Source organism: Mobula hypostoma, chromosome 3 (assembly GCF_963921235.1).
Source record: "Mobula hypostoma chromosome 3, sMobHyp1.1, whole genome shotgun sequence".
In the NCBI taxonomy this organism is placed as follows: Eukaryota; Metazoa; Chordata; class Chondrichthyes; order Myliobatiformes; family Myliobatidae; genus Mobula; species Mobula hypostoma.
The window spans coordinates 151,678,674-151,693,366 of NC_086099.1; the positions used below are offsets into that span (position 1 = coordinate 151,678,674).

The following is a 14,693-nucleotide window of genomic DNA, read 5'->3' on the forward strand; positions in this document are numbered from 1 at the left end:
CAAGTGCCTCTAAACCTCATCCTTAATAATGGACTCTTATGTCTTGCTAACCACTGAAGTCAGGCTAACTGGCTTCACATTTCCTATGTTTTGCCTCCCTCCCTTAAAAATTGGATCAGTGAGTTTAAAACAATGGATAGATCTCAATGAATGATGGGTGAACTCTTGAAAGAAAGATCCTGAGGAAACTTGAAAAGTTCAATGCTGAGTTTGTTTCTTCATGTGTGAATCTAAAACTGGAGGAGCAAAGGTGCAGGAAAAAAAACGTCATTCATCTAGGGTAATAAGGATGTTTTTCTTCCCAATGTGTTATGTATCTTTGCAAATCTCTTACTCGAACCTATCCAAATCTTTAGGGGAATTGGGTTGTGGCAAATAGGCGAGAAAGTGAAGCAGAAGGCCATACATAATCAGATCAACCCACACAGGAAATGCAGGAGGACCTCAACGGGCTAGGCAGCATCTTTGGAAAAGAGTAAACAGTCAATGTTGGGCCAAGACCCTCTATCAGGATCATTTCAGCCATGCTCTCTTTAAATGGTAGAGCAGGGTTGAGTGATTTAATTCCTGTCCCAGTTTATTTTTTTATGATCTCTGAATCATTCCTTCCATCTTCCAACTGAGCCAACAGAGTCCTAGAATAGTTCATGTTGAAAATATAGATGCTCACAGAATAACTTTCTCTTGCCCATTTAGTTACGATTTACTGGTTGCCAGATTCCTAGGTGTGATCTTAGTATGTATTTGAAAAACAACGGTGCTAAGAAATCAGTTGCTTCGCTGATGCTGGCAAATTGTGACATTGAAATTTGTAATCACCCATGGCATTTTCTCAATTTGCATAGCTTGATGATTTAATTCCAGATGTGAAAATACAACTATTTATTTGCAGCAAAATTTTAAGATAAGAACTGAAGATGATGCCAGTTTTGTTCTGAAGGTCACAAACACTTTCAAGGCTGCCTTAATCAGTTACTATCAAAGAAAAGAAACTGTGAGTATTTTGAAATTGTCCTTCAGGATGATCCATGAGCTACACCTGCACTGAATAGTTGTGTGTTCTGTTTTCACAATTATTATTCTGGTTCTAGTTCAGGAGTGTAGAGGAGGACACATCTTCGAATTCAGAATTGTTTATGGTAGTTTTTATTCTTTTACTATGGATATCTGAGTAATCTGCAACATCTTTTTAGTTAATTATATATGTGGCATTTGAGTTCTTGAACAATATCTTTTATTTCCCCATTTTTTAATATTTATTAATAGTTTTCTCCCTTTAAACTTAAACTAATACCACAAATAATTCAACTAGAGTGAATGTAATTCCCTCATACACAACTTGTTTGGACATGAATAAATGCTGTTTCATTTGTGAGTCTCCTTATAGTTTTTACATGATGGTAGACTATCCTAAAAGTAAATGGGCCTTTAAGAAAGATACTTTGATAACGTATATAGTATTGAATTCAACATTTGAACAAACGATTAACATTTATTGGATAATAGGTTCATTGGCTAGCAATCAGTAATAATTATTACCTTTCTGGTTAAAGAAAGTTAAAATTGTAAGACAATGTAAATAAACCACTGGAATAAAATCTGAAAAATTCTGGAAGTGTTGAGCAGGTTAGTTAGCATATGTGGAAGTAGAAACAGAATTATAGTTTCAGATTACAAACTCCTTCATCAAAGTTGAAATGTGAGAGAGCAGGTTAGTTTTAGGTTGAGAGGTGGGTGGGAATGAATGTGATATGTGAGAGGAAGAATAAAATCTTATTAGTGCAGAGTTCATAGCTGACTTTACCTTGGTCCAATTCTTTTTTTTGTGTGTGTGTGAGTCTGTGCATGTGCGTGCGTGTGTCCGTGAAGATGTCTTTTTCATGGCTTTTACAAGGCGCAGAGAGAGAGAGAGAGACTGTGTGGCGCGCCACTCCTCACACATTCATTTTTGCAGTATTTTTCCCTTTTATTTTACGAGGTCGAGTTGCAATCTCGACACTCAACCCGGCACGGATGGACAGCGTACTTGGGAGCGGACCCGACTGGTTTCGAACCTGGGAACCTCCGCTCCCAGGTCTGGCACCAATGTCATTGCGCCACCGGCCAGCCACCTTGGTCCAATTCTAATCACAATCAGCTTCCTATTTTCCCGGAGGAGTGGGAAATCTGATTTTAATGAGCCAAGTATAATTTGCATTTCATGTATATTTGCACCAAGTCTATCTGGAACTGGAAAAATACTATAACGAAGTTGGCACTGGAAAGTCAAAAGAAGAATAAGTAGATTTGATTTTTGGTTAGTTGGATGCCTTCTCCAGAGTAATTTGCAATGCTATCAACAATAATGACATTGTTGTTGATGATTACTGATATTCAGTCTTTATAACAATGGGCAAAGTACTCAAGATGAACGTGCAAGTAAACTAGATAACTATTATCCCACGTTTCTGAATAAAATTTGACAAAAGTACAGTATATTAGATTTACTATAATACATTTCAGAACAGATGTTATTTTAATAAAAAAATAACTGGCAAAAACCATCAAGATGTTTTTAGTGTGTATGTCCTTTTTCACTGTCTTAACAAATGAAACCTAATATTAGGGTTGCAGTAAAATGTGTCTAATCTTTATCAACTACTCTCTTGGAGAACTCTTAGTTTTTCCAATTAAAATGTTGCTGCTGAATAGATTATCTGTACATTAAATCTTACGGAATGTTATAAGCAATAATTCCTGATCTTCTGTTCAACTTTTCTAAGTGAAAACCTTCCATCAAACCAAGACCTTCTATGTCATTTGGAGCTAAATTTGAAGAATTTTGGAGAATCCTCCTGGTTGTCTTGAAATGATGCTACTATTCTGTTCAGTTATAAAGTTCTTTTTTTTTTTGGTTGAGATTTTGTTATAAACTTGCATCTTCTATCCCTGCTTTGGAATACTGGCATGAGGTATCCTTCTAATGGTTTCCTGAAAATGGGTTCTGGATCATAATCCTGTGTGAGCAAGATAAAGCTGTTTCCAAATTTTACTTCTCTCTATTCTTCTTGTTATGGACATTATCCAGTGTAATCAGGTCAATATTTGTGCTTTCCTTTTCCCCTTTCTCTGTGTTAGAATTGGAAAATGTATTCTGCTCAATTCAAGCAGCAAACATACAGCTTCCTGATAAAAGTTTATTATGTTTATGTTATTGTGTTTTAATTCCATAGTGATTTCTCAGCCTTTGCACATGGGGGAAAAACTTTAGCCCATTTTATCCCCTTTTTGAATCAGGATTATGGTGTAGCTAGAAAAGCTTGTACTTGGATTTCTTGTGGTTATTTTGATGTGCAATGCCAATATATGTGTAGATGTTGCAGTTATTTGGACAGCTTTTCTTTTAATAAAAAAGAAAGTTGCTGCTTGGCCAGAGGAGTTCCTCCAGAAGATTGTTGCTGTAGAGCCAACTTCTGCAGTCTCTGCTATCTCAATTTTCTTGTTCTCTTGAGGAAAGGATTTGGCTGAATATACAGGATATTTCCTGCACTTAGTTATTTAACATTTTCAGTTCATGGAATCTTTAACAGTAACCTTAACTGTCTCTTATGAATAATAATAGTTGTACTGGTGCACTGGAGTATTAGAGCTCAGTCACAAAATCTGACTTGAACCTCCAACTCTTCAGTTTATCCAAAGGTATGTATCAAAGATAATTCAATGCTTGGCTTCAGGTTTTCGTGGGGAAGAGAGGTAAAATTTTGTGTTCACCAGAAGCTAGCATCCATTTTCAGCCCAAGTTTAGCATTGCTTGAAAATGGTTGTGGCATATGAAATATAACTTTAGCCTGCATATTGTTTCTGTTTCTTCTGTAGCCCCGAGTGGAATAAAAAAAAAAGTCAAAATGCCCATGACTGCTTAAAAAAAAATCAATCTAAGTATTATTTACTGGTGTTCTAAACACCAAATATTTCTCCAAAACACTTCTTTTCTCCGCTGCTACTTCCATTTCAAGCTTGCGTTGTGGAGTGGGTTTCAATGAAACAGCTGTGTACTGTAAACCATAATTTATGTATTTGGTGAAAAGCAATTTGATACCTGCTTAGGATCCATGTCACTCCTATTTGTAATATCTGCATAATCAAAAGAGATCATCAGTTGCCAAAGCAACTGGTTCAGTTTTAGCTGATTGTATTTATCTTCACTTAAATGTTTGACCCTAGAAGTCCAGAAGTTATCCTTTATGGGTCTGTTTCTTAACTGTGAGTTTCTTTGACTCCAAAAACTTCAAATGATAGTCTAACACCAATCAGAATTTTGGTGGATAATGTTGAATATTTTTAATACAATGCTCTGAATCAATACTTTACAGAACAACCAAAGAATTCACGAAACTTTGTCTAGCAAGATGGAAGACATGAAAAGATTTCACATGAACACATTTTATGTTTGTGTGAATTACTGCCAGAGCAAATGCCACTGAAGATTGTTAGCATTTAATATAATCTTATTGGTGCCGACACATTTATCTCTTAAGGAACTTCAAATATCTAATATTGTTCATCAAGAAAATGAAACTGATTTACAGATTTAATTTCAGGAGTGTATTCAGCCTGCAGCAGTGAAGGATATTGTGAGAAGTCTTCAGGCCTTCTACTGGTCTTTTACAAACAGACCTGGTGTTTCTTTCTGACTCGTTCTTTCTGTGCAGAAGCTAGGTTGTCTTTGAATGCAATGGGAATTTCTTCCATTGATGTACTATCACCATACTGCCTGCTGAATCTTTAAAAAACAGCATTGGATAACAAAAGGAAGCAATCGTTTTGAAGTTTTAACTTCAGAATTTCATGTTTTCACTATTAATTTTAAATTTGCCTTTGCTTAGTGAAAAGTAAATTGAATAAAGAAGTTTGAAAATCAATATCATTTTGGATCTCCCTTGTTTCTGTGAACTCAGATGTCTTAGTCTGATTGTATTGATTACCATGGATATTTGATAATTCCAAAAAAATTCTTATTATCAGCCTAACATGCTTTGAATATCTTAATTTATAGCAAATAAACTAGAACTGGTTTCTTTCTTTTGGGGGAGAAACATTATCTTATGCTTTGTTTTTAAACTAAAACACTATCTACATATAGTTCTTGCTGTGTCCATTTCAAACATTTTTTCCCTTGCCCAACCTCAAAGGACCCACCCACAAGGGCAACATTGGATCAGAGAACCACAAGATCCATCGGTACACCAGATGGCTATTCCAGATATAATCCTGATGTGTCAGCTTCAGCGGTACGAGACTCAGAAAGCTACAGAGGTAATTCAGTTTGAACATTATCAGCAACATCTCTATTTACAGGTGACACCATACAGACCATGTTAGCTCTTAGAATATTGATGGTCTTTCCATTGACTTCAGTGGATCACTCTTGTTTTCCTGAAGTTCTGTTAGGATTTTCAGGTAAGTGATTCAAGAAGTTATAAGGACATTATGTTACTATGTTTAAAAACAAAAATTCAAGTTTACAATTTGGAGCAAACATTCAGATCACTATGATGTGCTTTGGTTTGATCTGGAATGTCGACCTAATCCTGTTTTAGAAATGATTATTCAAGTGAATGCTGCTGTATCCAAACCTGCAGTTATCTTACTAGTATCACAATCTAGTTTCTGAGATCAAGGACCCACTATTTGGCTCCATGTTGCCTAAGAAATATTTGACACAAGCCATACCAACTTGTTATTATAGCTTTACCAATCTTTGGTATATTCCTAGATTCATGAAAATGTTGTACCTTGGAAGTGTTGGTAAATTTGGAGCTGAAATTCCAGATGCAAAAATTGCCTTTTCCATGCTTGGATTTAAGTGCTTTCAACTTTTGTAGCTGACAAGCTTGAAGACTGAATCACTTAATTTTACTTTCCAATAATGCCAGTTGTTGGAGAGAGATCCTCATTAACATTGGACATTTGCGGTCGCTGGTTCGAATGTCCAGAAAACTGCTTCAAACCTGCCTTTGCTTAATAGATTTTAGATACCTCAGTAGTTGCTTAAATGTGAATTGACCAATATCAGCTTTGTTGAACTTTGGAAATTAGCTCCAATTAATAGATTGTTTTGGAGTGCATCATTCTTTACTTCAATCCTTGTCATTATCAGCGTACTTTTGTAGATCAAGGACCCAGAAATGAATGTCACAGTCTGCAAAAGCCAACTGACATGAGATGTTTCTACCATGAGCTACAAAAATTCAGTTGATCTGGCATACATCATTACTTGCATACACATAAAATTTGGAGCTGTGTTCCCAGCTGTAAAGTCTCTCCTTTACAATCTTAAATAGGAATACGTTTAGCTTTAATATATCAAAAGGTCTGAAGCTGAATTATTTAAGCCTTTAAGGCAACATAAGTTGTGGAGAAATCACTACCATTATTGGGACCAATATGAATATGATTGCCCATTAATCACTGGGACTCTTGAGAAGGATTACTACAATCTAGTCGGTTCTTTGTCAAGGAAGAAAACAGTGAATTTTATAAAATTTGACCAAATTAGACCTCTGTTCCATATCAGATTTCTTCGGCTTTATTAAACAGATATTCTTAATATTGGATCAAGAAAGTCGTGTAGAGATAGTATTACAAGTGCTTATAGCATTCTGTAATGTTGAGGAATCGGCAGAGTTGGAAATCCAAATTTTTGCAGGTTTCATTTCAAATATGAGCTGAGACTTTCTACCTGAAGATATGGGATCAAACTTCTGGCTCAAATTATGTGGCTGCAACATGTAAGTTAAATAAGAACAAGCAACACAGTGACATTGTAGGTTTCCATTTGGGTTACAGTCTTTTGGAAATCTTCACGGAAATCTATTACAAAAGAAAATGATAAATGGAAGGAATTGCTTTTGCCTTTCTGCATGTTATGAGGCATAGTTGTCAAAATCCCTTGGTAGTACATGAACTTGACCAATGTTCCTTAGTCTCGTGATATACGCACAATATTAAGCTTTAGCATTAATCCGAGGAACATTAGCAAATGCCGTTTGCTTATTGCTCTCAGCAGAATACACTGTTCTGGGTATTTTTTAAATTACTTTCAGGAAATGGAATCCATTTGTGCCAATTGTGCATGAAGAGAATTATTAACTTTGGTAGTTATACCAGTGATTGCGTCAGAATGAAATTGCACCCAGTAGAATACTTGCCTGGACACTTCTGTGTGGATTGCTCCTAAATGTGGATGTCGTTTACACAGTACGAATCATGCACCTAATGCTGTCACAGGTTGTTCATTACACGAATTCAACATTGCTGGATTAAATTGGAGCTTTTGGGTACAACTTAAAAGTAAAGGCATCCGTTAGTCTTGCGAGACCATCGATCTATGCCTGGAAAGTCTTCACTCTCCAGGGTGCAGGCCTGGGCAAGGTTGTATGGAAGACCAGCAGTTACCCATGCTGCAAGTCTCCCCTCTCCACAACACCAATGTTGTCCAAGGGAAGGGCATTAGGACCCATACAGCTTGACACCAGTGTCGTCGCAGAGCAATGTGTGATTAAGTGCCTTGCTCAAGGACCCAACATATTCCCTCGGCTGGAGCTCGAACTCACGACCTTCAGGTCGCTAGTCCAATGCCTTAACCACTTGGCCACGTGCCCATAACCTATGACTTTCATTAATAACTGGAAATGTAAAGCTACATAATAAGAATTGACAATGAGATGCCAATTAAACCAACTATGTTGTGAGCTGGATGATGCTTCTGATCTGCTTGCAGCTATCGCACTTGTACCTCTAAGTGGCATTGGACCACTTGTACTTCAGCATCTGATCAAGGCTCAGACTACATGAGTGATCTTTTCCTCTAACTGCATGGCAGCATTTTAAACAGCTGTTCTATTGTTACCATGGTGGTGGTGGTTCCTTTAAGCTCTTAGTGATCAATGCAACAATGTGATGGCAGTTATAAGCTGTCTGCATCTGACAAATGGAACCATGTGTATCCTGTTTTACCACATAATTCTCTGTGCAAAATACCAATAACCTTCCTTTTTGTCGTACCTTTGCCTAATTTCACAACTTTTGCAGGGCACCCATTTGAGTGTGACACTATGCAAGAGGGGTGGCAGGGTGGAGATACGTCTCTACCAAAGGAGGTGTAGGGTATTCTTTCCCTCCGCTAGCTTGAAGGTCACCCTTGGGCAAGGTGCTTAGCCTCCCTGATCAGGGTTACGTGAAGCCATGAGAGCTGGTAGTAGATGGTTGTTTGAGCACCTGATACTTATCACAAGTCCTGGTTATGCGACTACTGAGGCCAGGTGGACAATCTCTGAGTATTGATAATGGCTGGGGTCACCCATCTTGTGAAGACATTGCCCTCAGAAGAAGGCAGCAAATGGCAAATCACGTAGAAAAATTTGCCAAGAACAATCATGGTCATGGAAAGACCATGATTGTCCACATTGTACAGTGTGGCACATAATGAACAAATGAACTATGCAAGAGAGTGAAGTCCTATTTCAAAGCACATTTCTTCTGCATACTCTTTGAGTTCATGTGGAGGCTGATAATAGTTGAACGTATCAGTTAATGGCAGGACTGATTTTGTGACCAGTTCCTTCAATTGGCAGGTGTTCCTATGCATTGATTAAAGTATCATTGAGAGTTTGGTACTTTGAGTATGCCGTGCCTGTCAAACTTAGTAGTGCAGTGAAAAGCTGCTACATGCTATTGTTTTCTTTAAAAACCTCTTGGGTCAATGATTCAATTGCCACAGGTTTCTAACTCAAAATATAAACAATACAATGAATGAAGTGTAATTCATTTTTCGTATTCTTAACTATTACAAAGGATAAGGGGCCTATTTATCCTTTGCAGCGCTTAAGAGTGTGAAAAATTAATTGGGTTTTTCAACCAAGGAACAATCAGCTTAAATGTCAGGAGAGGAAGAGTTCCTCCTGTCCTGGAGGGTGAAGGCTTCAACATTTCTTAAAGAAAATTCTTCATATGTAAATGCTTGAGGTTTCCTTGGGTTTATAATACACACCCTTGGCTCATGAACTGGATCTTCCAGATCAGCAAATAGATACAAGACTGTTAGGTAAGTAGAACCACATTCTGGTGGTAACCTTCCTAAGCTATTTAAATCAACTAGACTTGTCCTGAAAAACTTTAAATAGCAGAAAACTAGTGAAGACTTAATTTAATTATCAAGATATTTTGTAAAAATTTGTTTCTACCAATGTGTTGATGAGAACACACAAGATATTATTTGTAATTGTGTTTGTACATAAACTTTTCTGGAGATGATAAGGTATTTCCTATAGCTTAAATTCAAATGCCTGTCTCATCCCCAAATGTGAAAATTTAACTGTTGCAATCGATATGACCTTGCACTGCTTAATTCATGATGGAATGTGTGGGGAATTTTCAAAACTAGTCGTACTCCATTTTTTTTTTATTACAACAAAATCTACCAATTTTTTTTCCTCTTGTTTTTAGGTGTTTATGACTGGAAGCAGGATACTTTGGCAACAAACATGAGACAATCTCATGATTCCACTTTGTACTTATTATCTGCCACTCCTCCCAGAAATTCTGCGTTGCATTCTTCCTTAAGCAGGGGCTATTCGCCAGATTATAAATCCAACACACAGGATATAAACTGGGGAAGAAATGCAAACAATACCTATTATGGTCGCTGAAAAGATAGGAAGGGTATGTAAAAAGGAATAACGGGTGTTCATTCTAAACATGGCATTGCTGCAGCACCACAAACAACAAGAGTCGTGTATCTTTTCTCTCTATTTGTTACTTTTTATATTTAGTAACTATATATTTTCAATTTTCCTTAAATACTCAACAACTCCAAACAGATTAACCAACTGAGGTGCAATGCAAAGAGGATCAAGTAATGCTCCTCTCTGCTCAAATGAAAGCAAATAATATTCTTCCCCATTCCCACACACCCTGTGCTTAAACCCTCAAACTCAGGTACTGTTGTATTTCAATCTAAAAATAAGCCGTATTACATACTGGAATGAATGGGGGTCCCTGCTGAGGATGTTGCTTTCCTGTGACAACATCAGGGTTCCCCACTGCCCAGATCATGCTCTCTTCTCACTGCTCTGATCATGAAGAAGGTAAATGGATTATCTAACATCATGACTTGCTTTATTTTCATATTGAACTTGATTGTAGAGAAAATGAGTGTTGGCAATTTTGGAAAATATCAAGAAATCAATTGGAGTATGAGACGATTAGTAAATGCCAAAAAGCTGCTGTTGGCGCATGAGTGACTAAAACAAAATGAAATCCACGTACGCGCACACAAAATCTGTTCAGCATGAACACAGTGGTTACACGTACCTGAGTTTATTTTATTAATGTTGTTTTCATTAGCTTAATTTTATAATTAACAAAGTTAATTTCAAAAATGGTGCATACATGCAGCCAAATATAAATACTCTAAAGCTCATACTTGTATGAAAATATTGACCAATTGAGTATAGGGTTCTCCTTGCAACTTTTAAATGGTCCAATCTTTTCATTAATTATACAGTATCTTGAAAACGTATTGAGTCACCGACTTTTTGTTCACATAAATGAGTTTTACAACCAGGGATTTTGATCAATTTAACTGAAGAAGTTTTATTTGTGAATCTCAGTAAAGCTCCAAAAAAAAGGGAAAATTGTAACGCATGAACAACTAAAATTGCAAAAACTTATAAATGTCAGCAATTCAAAGGTATTCATCTCCCTTTGCTCAGTATTCAGTTGAAGTAAATCATGCAGCTATTACAGCCAGAAGTTTTTCTGGATAAGTTTCTTATTAGCTTTGCACAATGCGATGGAGCAAGAGTTGCCCCTTGCAAAATTGCTCAAGTTGTGCCAGGTTAGTTGGGGAAAGGCGGTGGATAGCAATTTTGAGGTCATGCTAGATGTGTTTTACTGGATTACGGTCAGGACACTGACTAGGCCGCTCAAGGACATCAGTTTTCTTCATTTGAAGCCTCTCCATGGTTTCTTTGCTGAAGGATGAACTTCCTCCCCAGTTTAAGCTTTCTGGCAGAAACCTGCAGATTTTTATCATAGTTGTAGTCATACTTTATTGATCCCGGGGGAAATTGGTTTTCGTTACAGTTGCACCATAAATAATTAAATAGTAATAAAACCATAAATAGTTAAATAGTAATGTGTAAATTATGCCAGGAAATAAGTCCAGGACCAGCCTATTGGCTCAGGGTGTCTGACCCTCCAAGGGAGGAGTTGTAAAGTTTGGTGGCCACAGGCGGGAATGACTTCCTATGACGCTCTGTGTTGCATCTTGGTGGAATGAGTCTCTGGCTGAATGTACTCCTGTGCCCAACCAGTACATTATGTAGTGGATGGGAGACATTGTCCAAGATGGCATGCAACTTGGACAGCATCCTCTTTTCAGACACCACCGTCAGAGAGTCCAGTTCCATCCCCGCAACATCACTGGCCTTACGAATGAGGTTGTTGATTCTGCTGGTGTCTGCTACCCTCAGCCTGCTGCCCCAGCCCACAACAGCAAACATGATCGCACTGGCCACCACAGACTCGTAGAACATCCTCAGCATCATCCGGCAGATGTTAAAGGACCTCAGGCTCCTCAGGAAATAGAGGCGGCTCTGACCCTTCTTGTAGACAGCCTCAGTGTTCTTTGACCAGTCCAGTTTATTGTCAATTCGTATCCCCAGGTATTTGTAATCCTCCACCATGTCCACACTGACCCCCTGGATGGAAACAGGGGTCAGCGGTGCCTTAGCTCTCCTCAGGTCTACCACCAGCTCCTTAGTCTTTTTCACATTAAGCTGCAGATAATTCTGCTCACACCATGTGACAAAGTTTCCTACCGTAGCCCTGTACTCAGCCTCATCTCCCTTGCTGATGCATCCAACTATGGGAGAGTCATCAGAAAACTTCTGAAGATGACAAGACTCTGTGCAGTAGTTGAAGTCCGAGGTGTAACTGGTGAAGAGAAAGGGAGACAAGACAGTACCCTGCAGAGCCCCAGTGCTGCTGATCACTCTGTCGGACACAGTGTTGCAAGCACACATACTGTGGTCTGCCAGTCAGGTAATCAAGAATTCATTGACACCAGGAAAGCATCCACCTGCATTGCTGTCAGCTTCTCCCCCAGCAGAGCAGGGCGGGTGGTGTTGAACGCACTGGAGAAGTCAAAAAACATGACCCTCACAGTGCTCGCTGGCTTGTCCAGGTGAGCGTAGACACGGTTCAGCAGGTAGACGATGGCATCCTCAACTCCTAGTCGGGGCTGGTAGACGAACTGGAGGGGATGTAAGTGTGGCCTAACCATAGGCTGGAGCAGCTCCAGAACAAGTCTGTCCAGGGTCTTCATGATGTGTGATCAAGGATCTCTCTGTATTTAGTAGTATTCATCCTTCCATCCAGCCTGACCAGATTTCCAGTCCATACTGAAAATCATTCCAAAGCATGATGATACCTCCAAGTCTGCTTGGTTAGGGGAATTAGTTCAGAAATATTAAACCCATGATATCTAATACACTAAAATTGGTGCCATGGTGAGAAGTGGTTAGTGCAACACTATCACAGCTTGGGCATTGGAGTTCAATCCTTCTTAGCACCCTCTGTAAGGTATGTTATGTCAACCCTAAATTAGTAAAGTATTTAAACATGTATTAAAGGTTCAAATTGTGTGGATTTGTTTCTGAAAAGGATATTTTATTTTACAGAATCTGGAATATTTTCCTGCTTGCTTTGGATTTTCCCGCCGAGCATCAGCTACATTCATTTTTGACCTTCCTTGATGGTATCGGTTTTAATGTTTTCACATGCAAAGTTGAACTGGCAGCTGTTCACCCTTAAGAAATTTTAACTCTTGAAATAAAAGAAGATTTTTTTCATGTTGAGACAGTGTATTTGTAGGTTGAAAATTATTTAATTTCGTTTTAATTGTTTTACAGTTTTACACAAACATGCAAATGAATTACTAAAGTACAATAGATCTGCATCATGATGCATGTAAAATATCCCTGATTATCTTTTTGGCCCAGGATGGTGGTTACTTCCACAATCTAAACGTTGCTGAAACATTTTTTAAATTCAACAGTCAGTTCAGTCATGTAAATTACTGTGTACAGAACAAGGAATGTGATTTTGCTCGTAAAAGTATTTGAAAGTGTAGTTGATGTTGAGCAATAATTTGATGTTTGAGCTGTAAATCTAGAAAATGATCTATGTTCTGCAGTTTCTTGAATAGTTCAGATTTGCTTTATTGTTTCTTGTTTTTTTCTGATTGTACAAGAAGCTAAATAATGGAAAACTCAACATTGTACAATATATTCTCTTTTTCAGTCATTGTCTGAGACTAAATAAAAGCTCTTCATAATTTAAATCCTTTTAATTGATTGTGCACCTACCATCTCATAGAGCATTGTTGTATGAACATCAGTATTAGTGAAGGAATCAACGTCAACTTCCAGAAAAGAAAACGAAAACTAAATTGGTTACTGTGATAAGTGTATTTTTTTAGTGGAAAAACTAACAAACTTTATCCAAATATCAGAGGTGCTTCGAAGGAATCCATTCAGTCTGTTGTGTCAGTATCAGCTTTGTGCCTGAACAACTTGCTGGCTCCAACCCCCTGCCCCTATTAGATATCCTTTGAATTTTTGTCTCCCTCTATGCGTGTGCAATTTTCTCTTGAAAGCTGCAATAGAATCTGCCTTCACCACATCTGTAGACATACATTCTGGATTCCAGCCATGCATATGTATTAAAAGAAAACCTCCCATTCCACTATTATTTGTTGTACTTTTGAGAACTTGTCCATGATCCCTCTACAATGGCAACAGTTGCCTGTTCTTTCCTCTAACGACTCATAATATCATTTCTCTTTAATATTGCTTGATGTACTTGCACCTCAAGTTTAAACTATCCATGGATAAGGTCATTCTGAACATCAGTACTTTTCAGTCTCTTGTGATTTGAATATTGATGACTGCTTTGATTTCTCTTATGTCATATTCCATCACCACTGTTTAATCTTTCACTTTGCCCATTTACATACTCCTCACTGCATCCTCGTCACACCCCAGACAGACTGCTGTCCGGCTCTCTCATCAACAAATTTGGATACATTACAGTTGATCCAAATCATTGACATAGCTTCTGAATAGTTGAAACCCCAGCAGTGATCCTCATGACACCCCACTGACAGGGTTTCCAAATAAAGTGTACTGTATTACTGTCCATACCTATCATGACTTTAAAAAAATCTACTAAATCCTCTCCTAAGCTTAATAAAGGGAGACAAATAGAGTACTTCCTTATACAGAATTTTCTCATTTCTGGAATAGTCCTTTCTGGACAGATAGGCAACATCTCAAAACAGAGGAAAAAGTTTACAACATACCATAATGCATCTACTTCATTTTCCTTGTTCACTTCTATAGTGATCCCATTGGATGCACATACTGTATGTACAATGCACTCTCAAAATAGCACTAACAAATCAGTTTGCAGCATTGTCAAAGCCAAAGCATATAAAAGTTCAAAGTAGATTTATTATCAAAGTACATATATGTCACCATATAGAACTCTGAGATTAATTTTCCTGCAGATATATTCAATAAATTCATATTAGAATAATAGCCATAAAAGACTTGGGCATTCCACCAGTGTGCAAAAGACACAAACTG

The 14,693-nt window shown here is 37.8% G+C and overlaps 1 protein-coding gene across 6 annotated transcripts in view; it reads left to right on the forward strand.

The window, feature by feature from the left end:
• LOC134344317 (uncharacterized) overlaps positions 1 to 13,394 on the forward strand; it is a 54,769-nt gene extending 41,375 nt beyond the window's left edge. For 4 of the 6 annotated variants that reach the window (XM_063043881.1, XM_063043879.1, XM_063043880.1 and 1 more), the window contains 4 exons: positions 893 to 994; positions 5,172 to 5,295; positions 9,487 to 9,702; positions 12,726 to 13,393. In XM_063043881.1, coding sequence (XP_062899951.1) covers positions 893 to 994; positions 5,172 to 5,295; positions 9,487 to 9,689 — 429 coding nt within the window. In that variant the 3' untranslated portion in view covers positions 9,690 to 9,702; positions 12,726 to 13,393. Of the gene's footprint in view, positions 1 to 892; positions 995 to 5,171; positions 5,296 to 9,486; positions 9,703 to 12,725 lie in introns of those variants that run through there. The other 2 variants (XM_063043883.1, XM_063043884.1) reach the window with 2 other exon arrangements.
• The last annotated feature ends 1,299 nt before the right edge of the window (positions 13,395 to 14,693 follow it).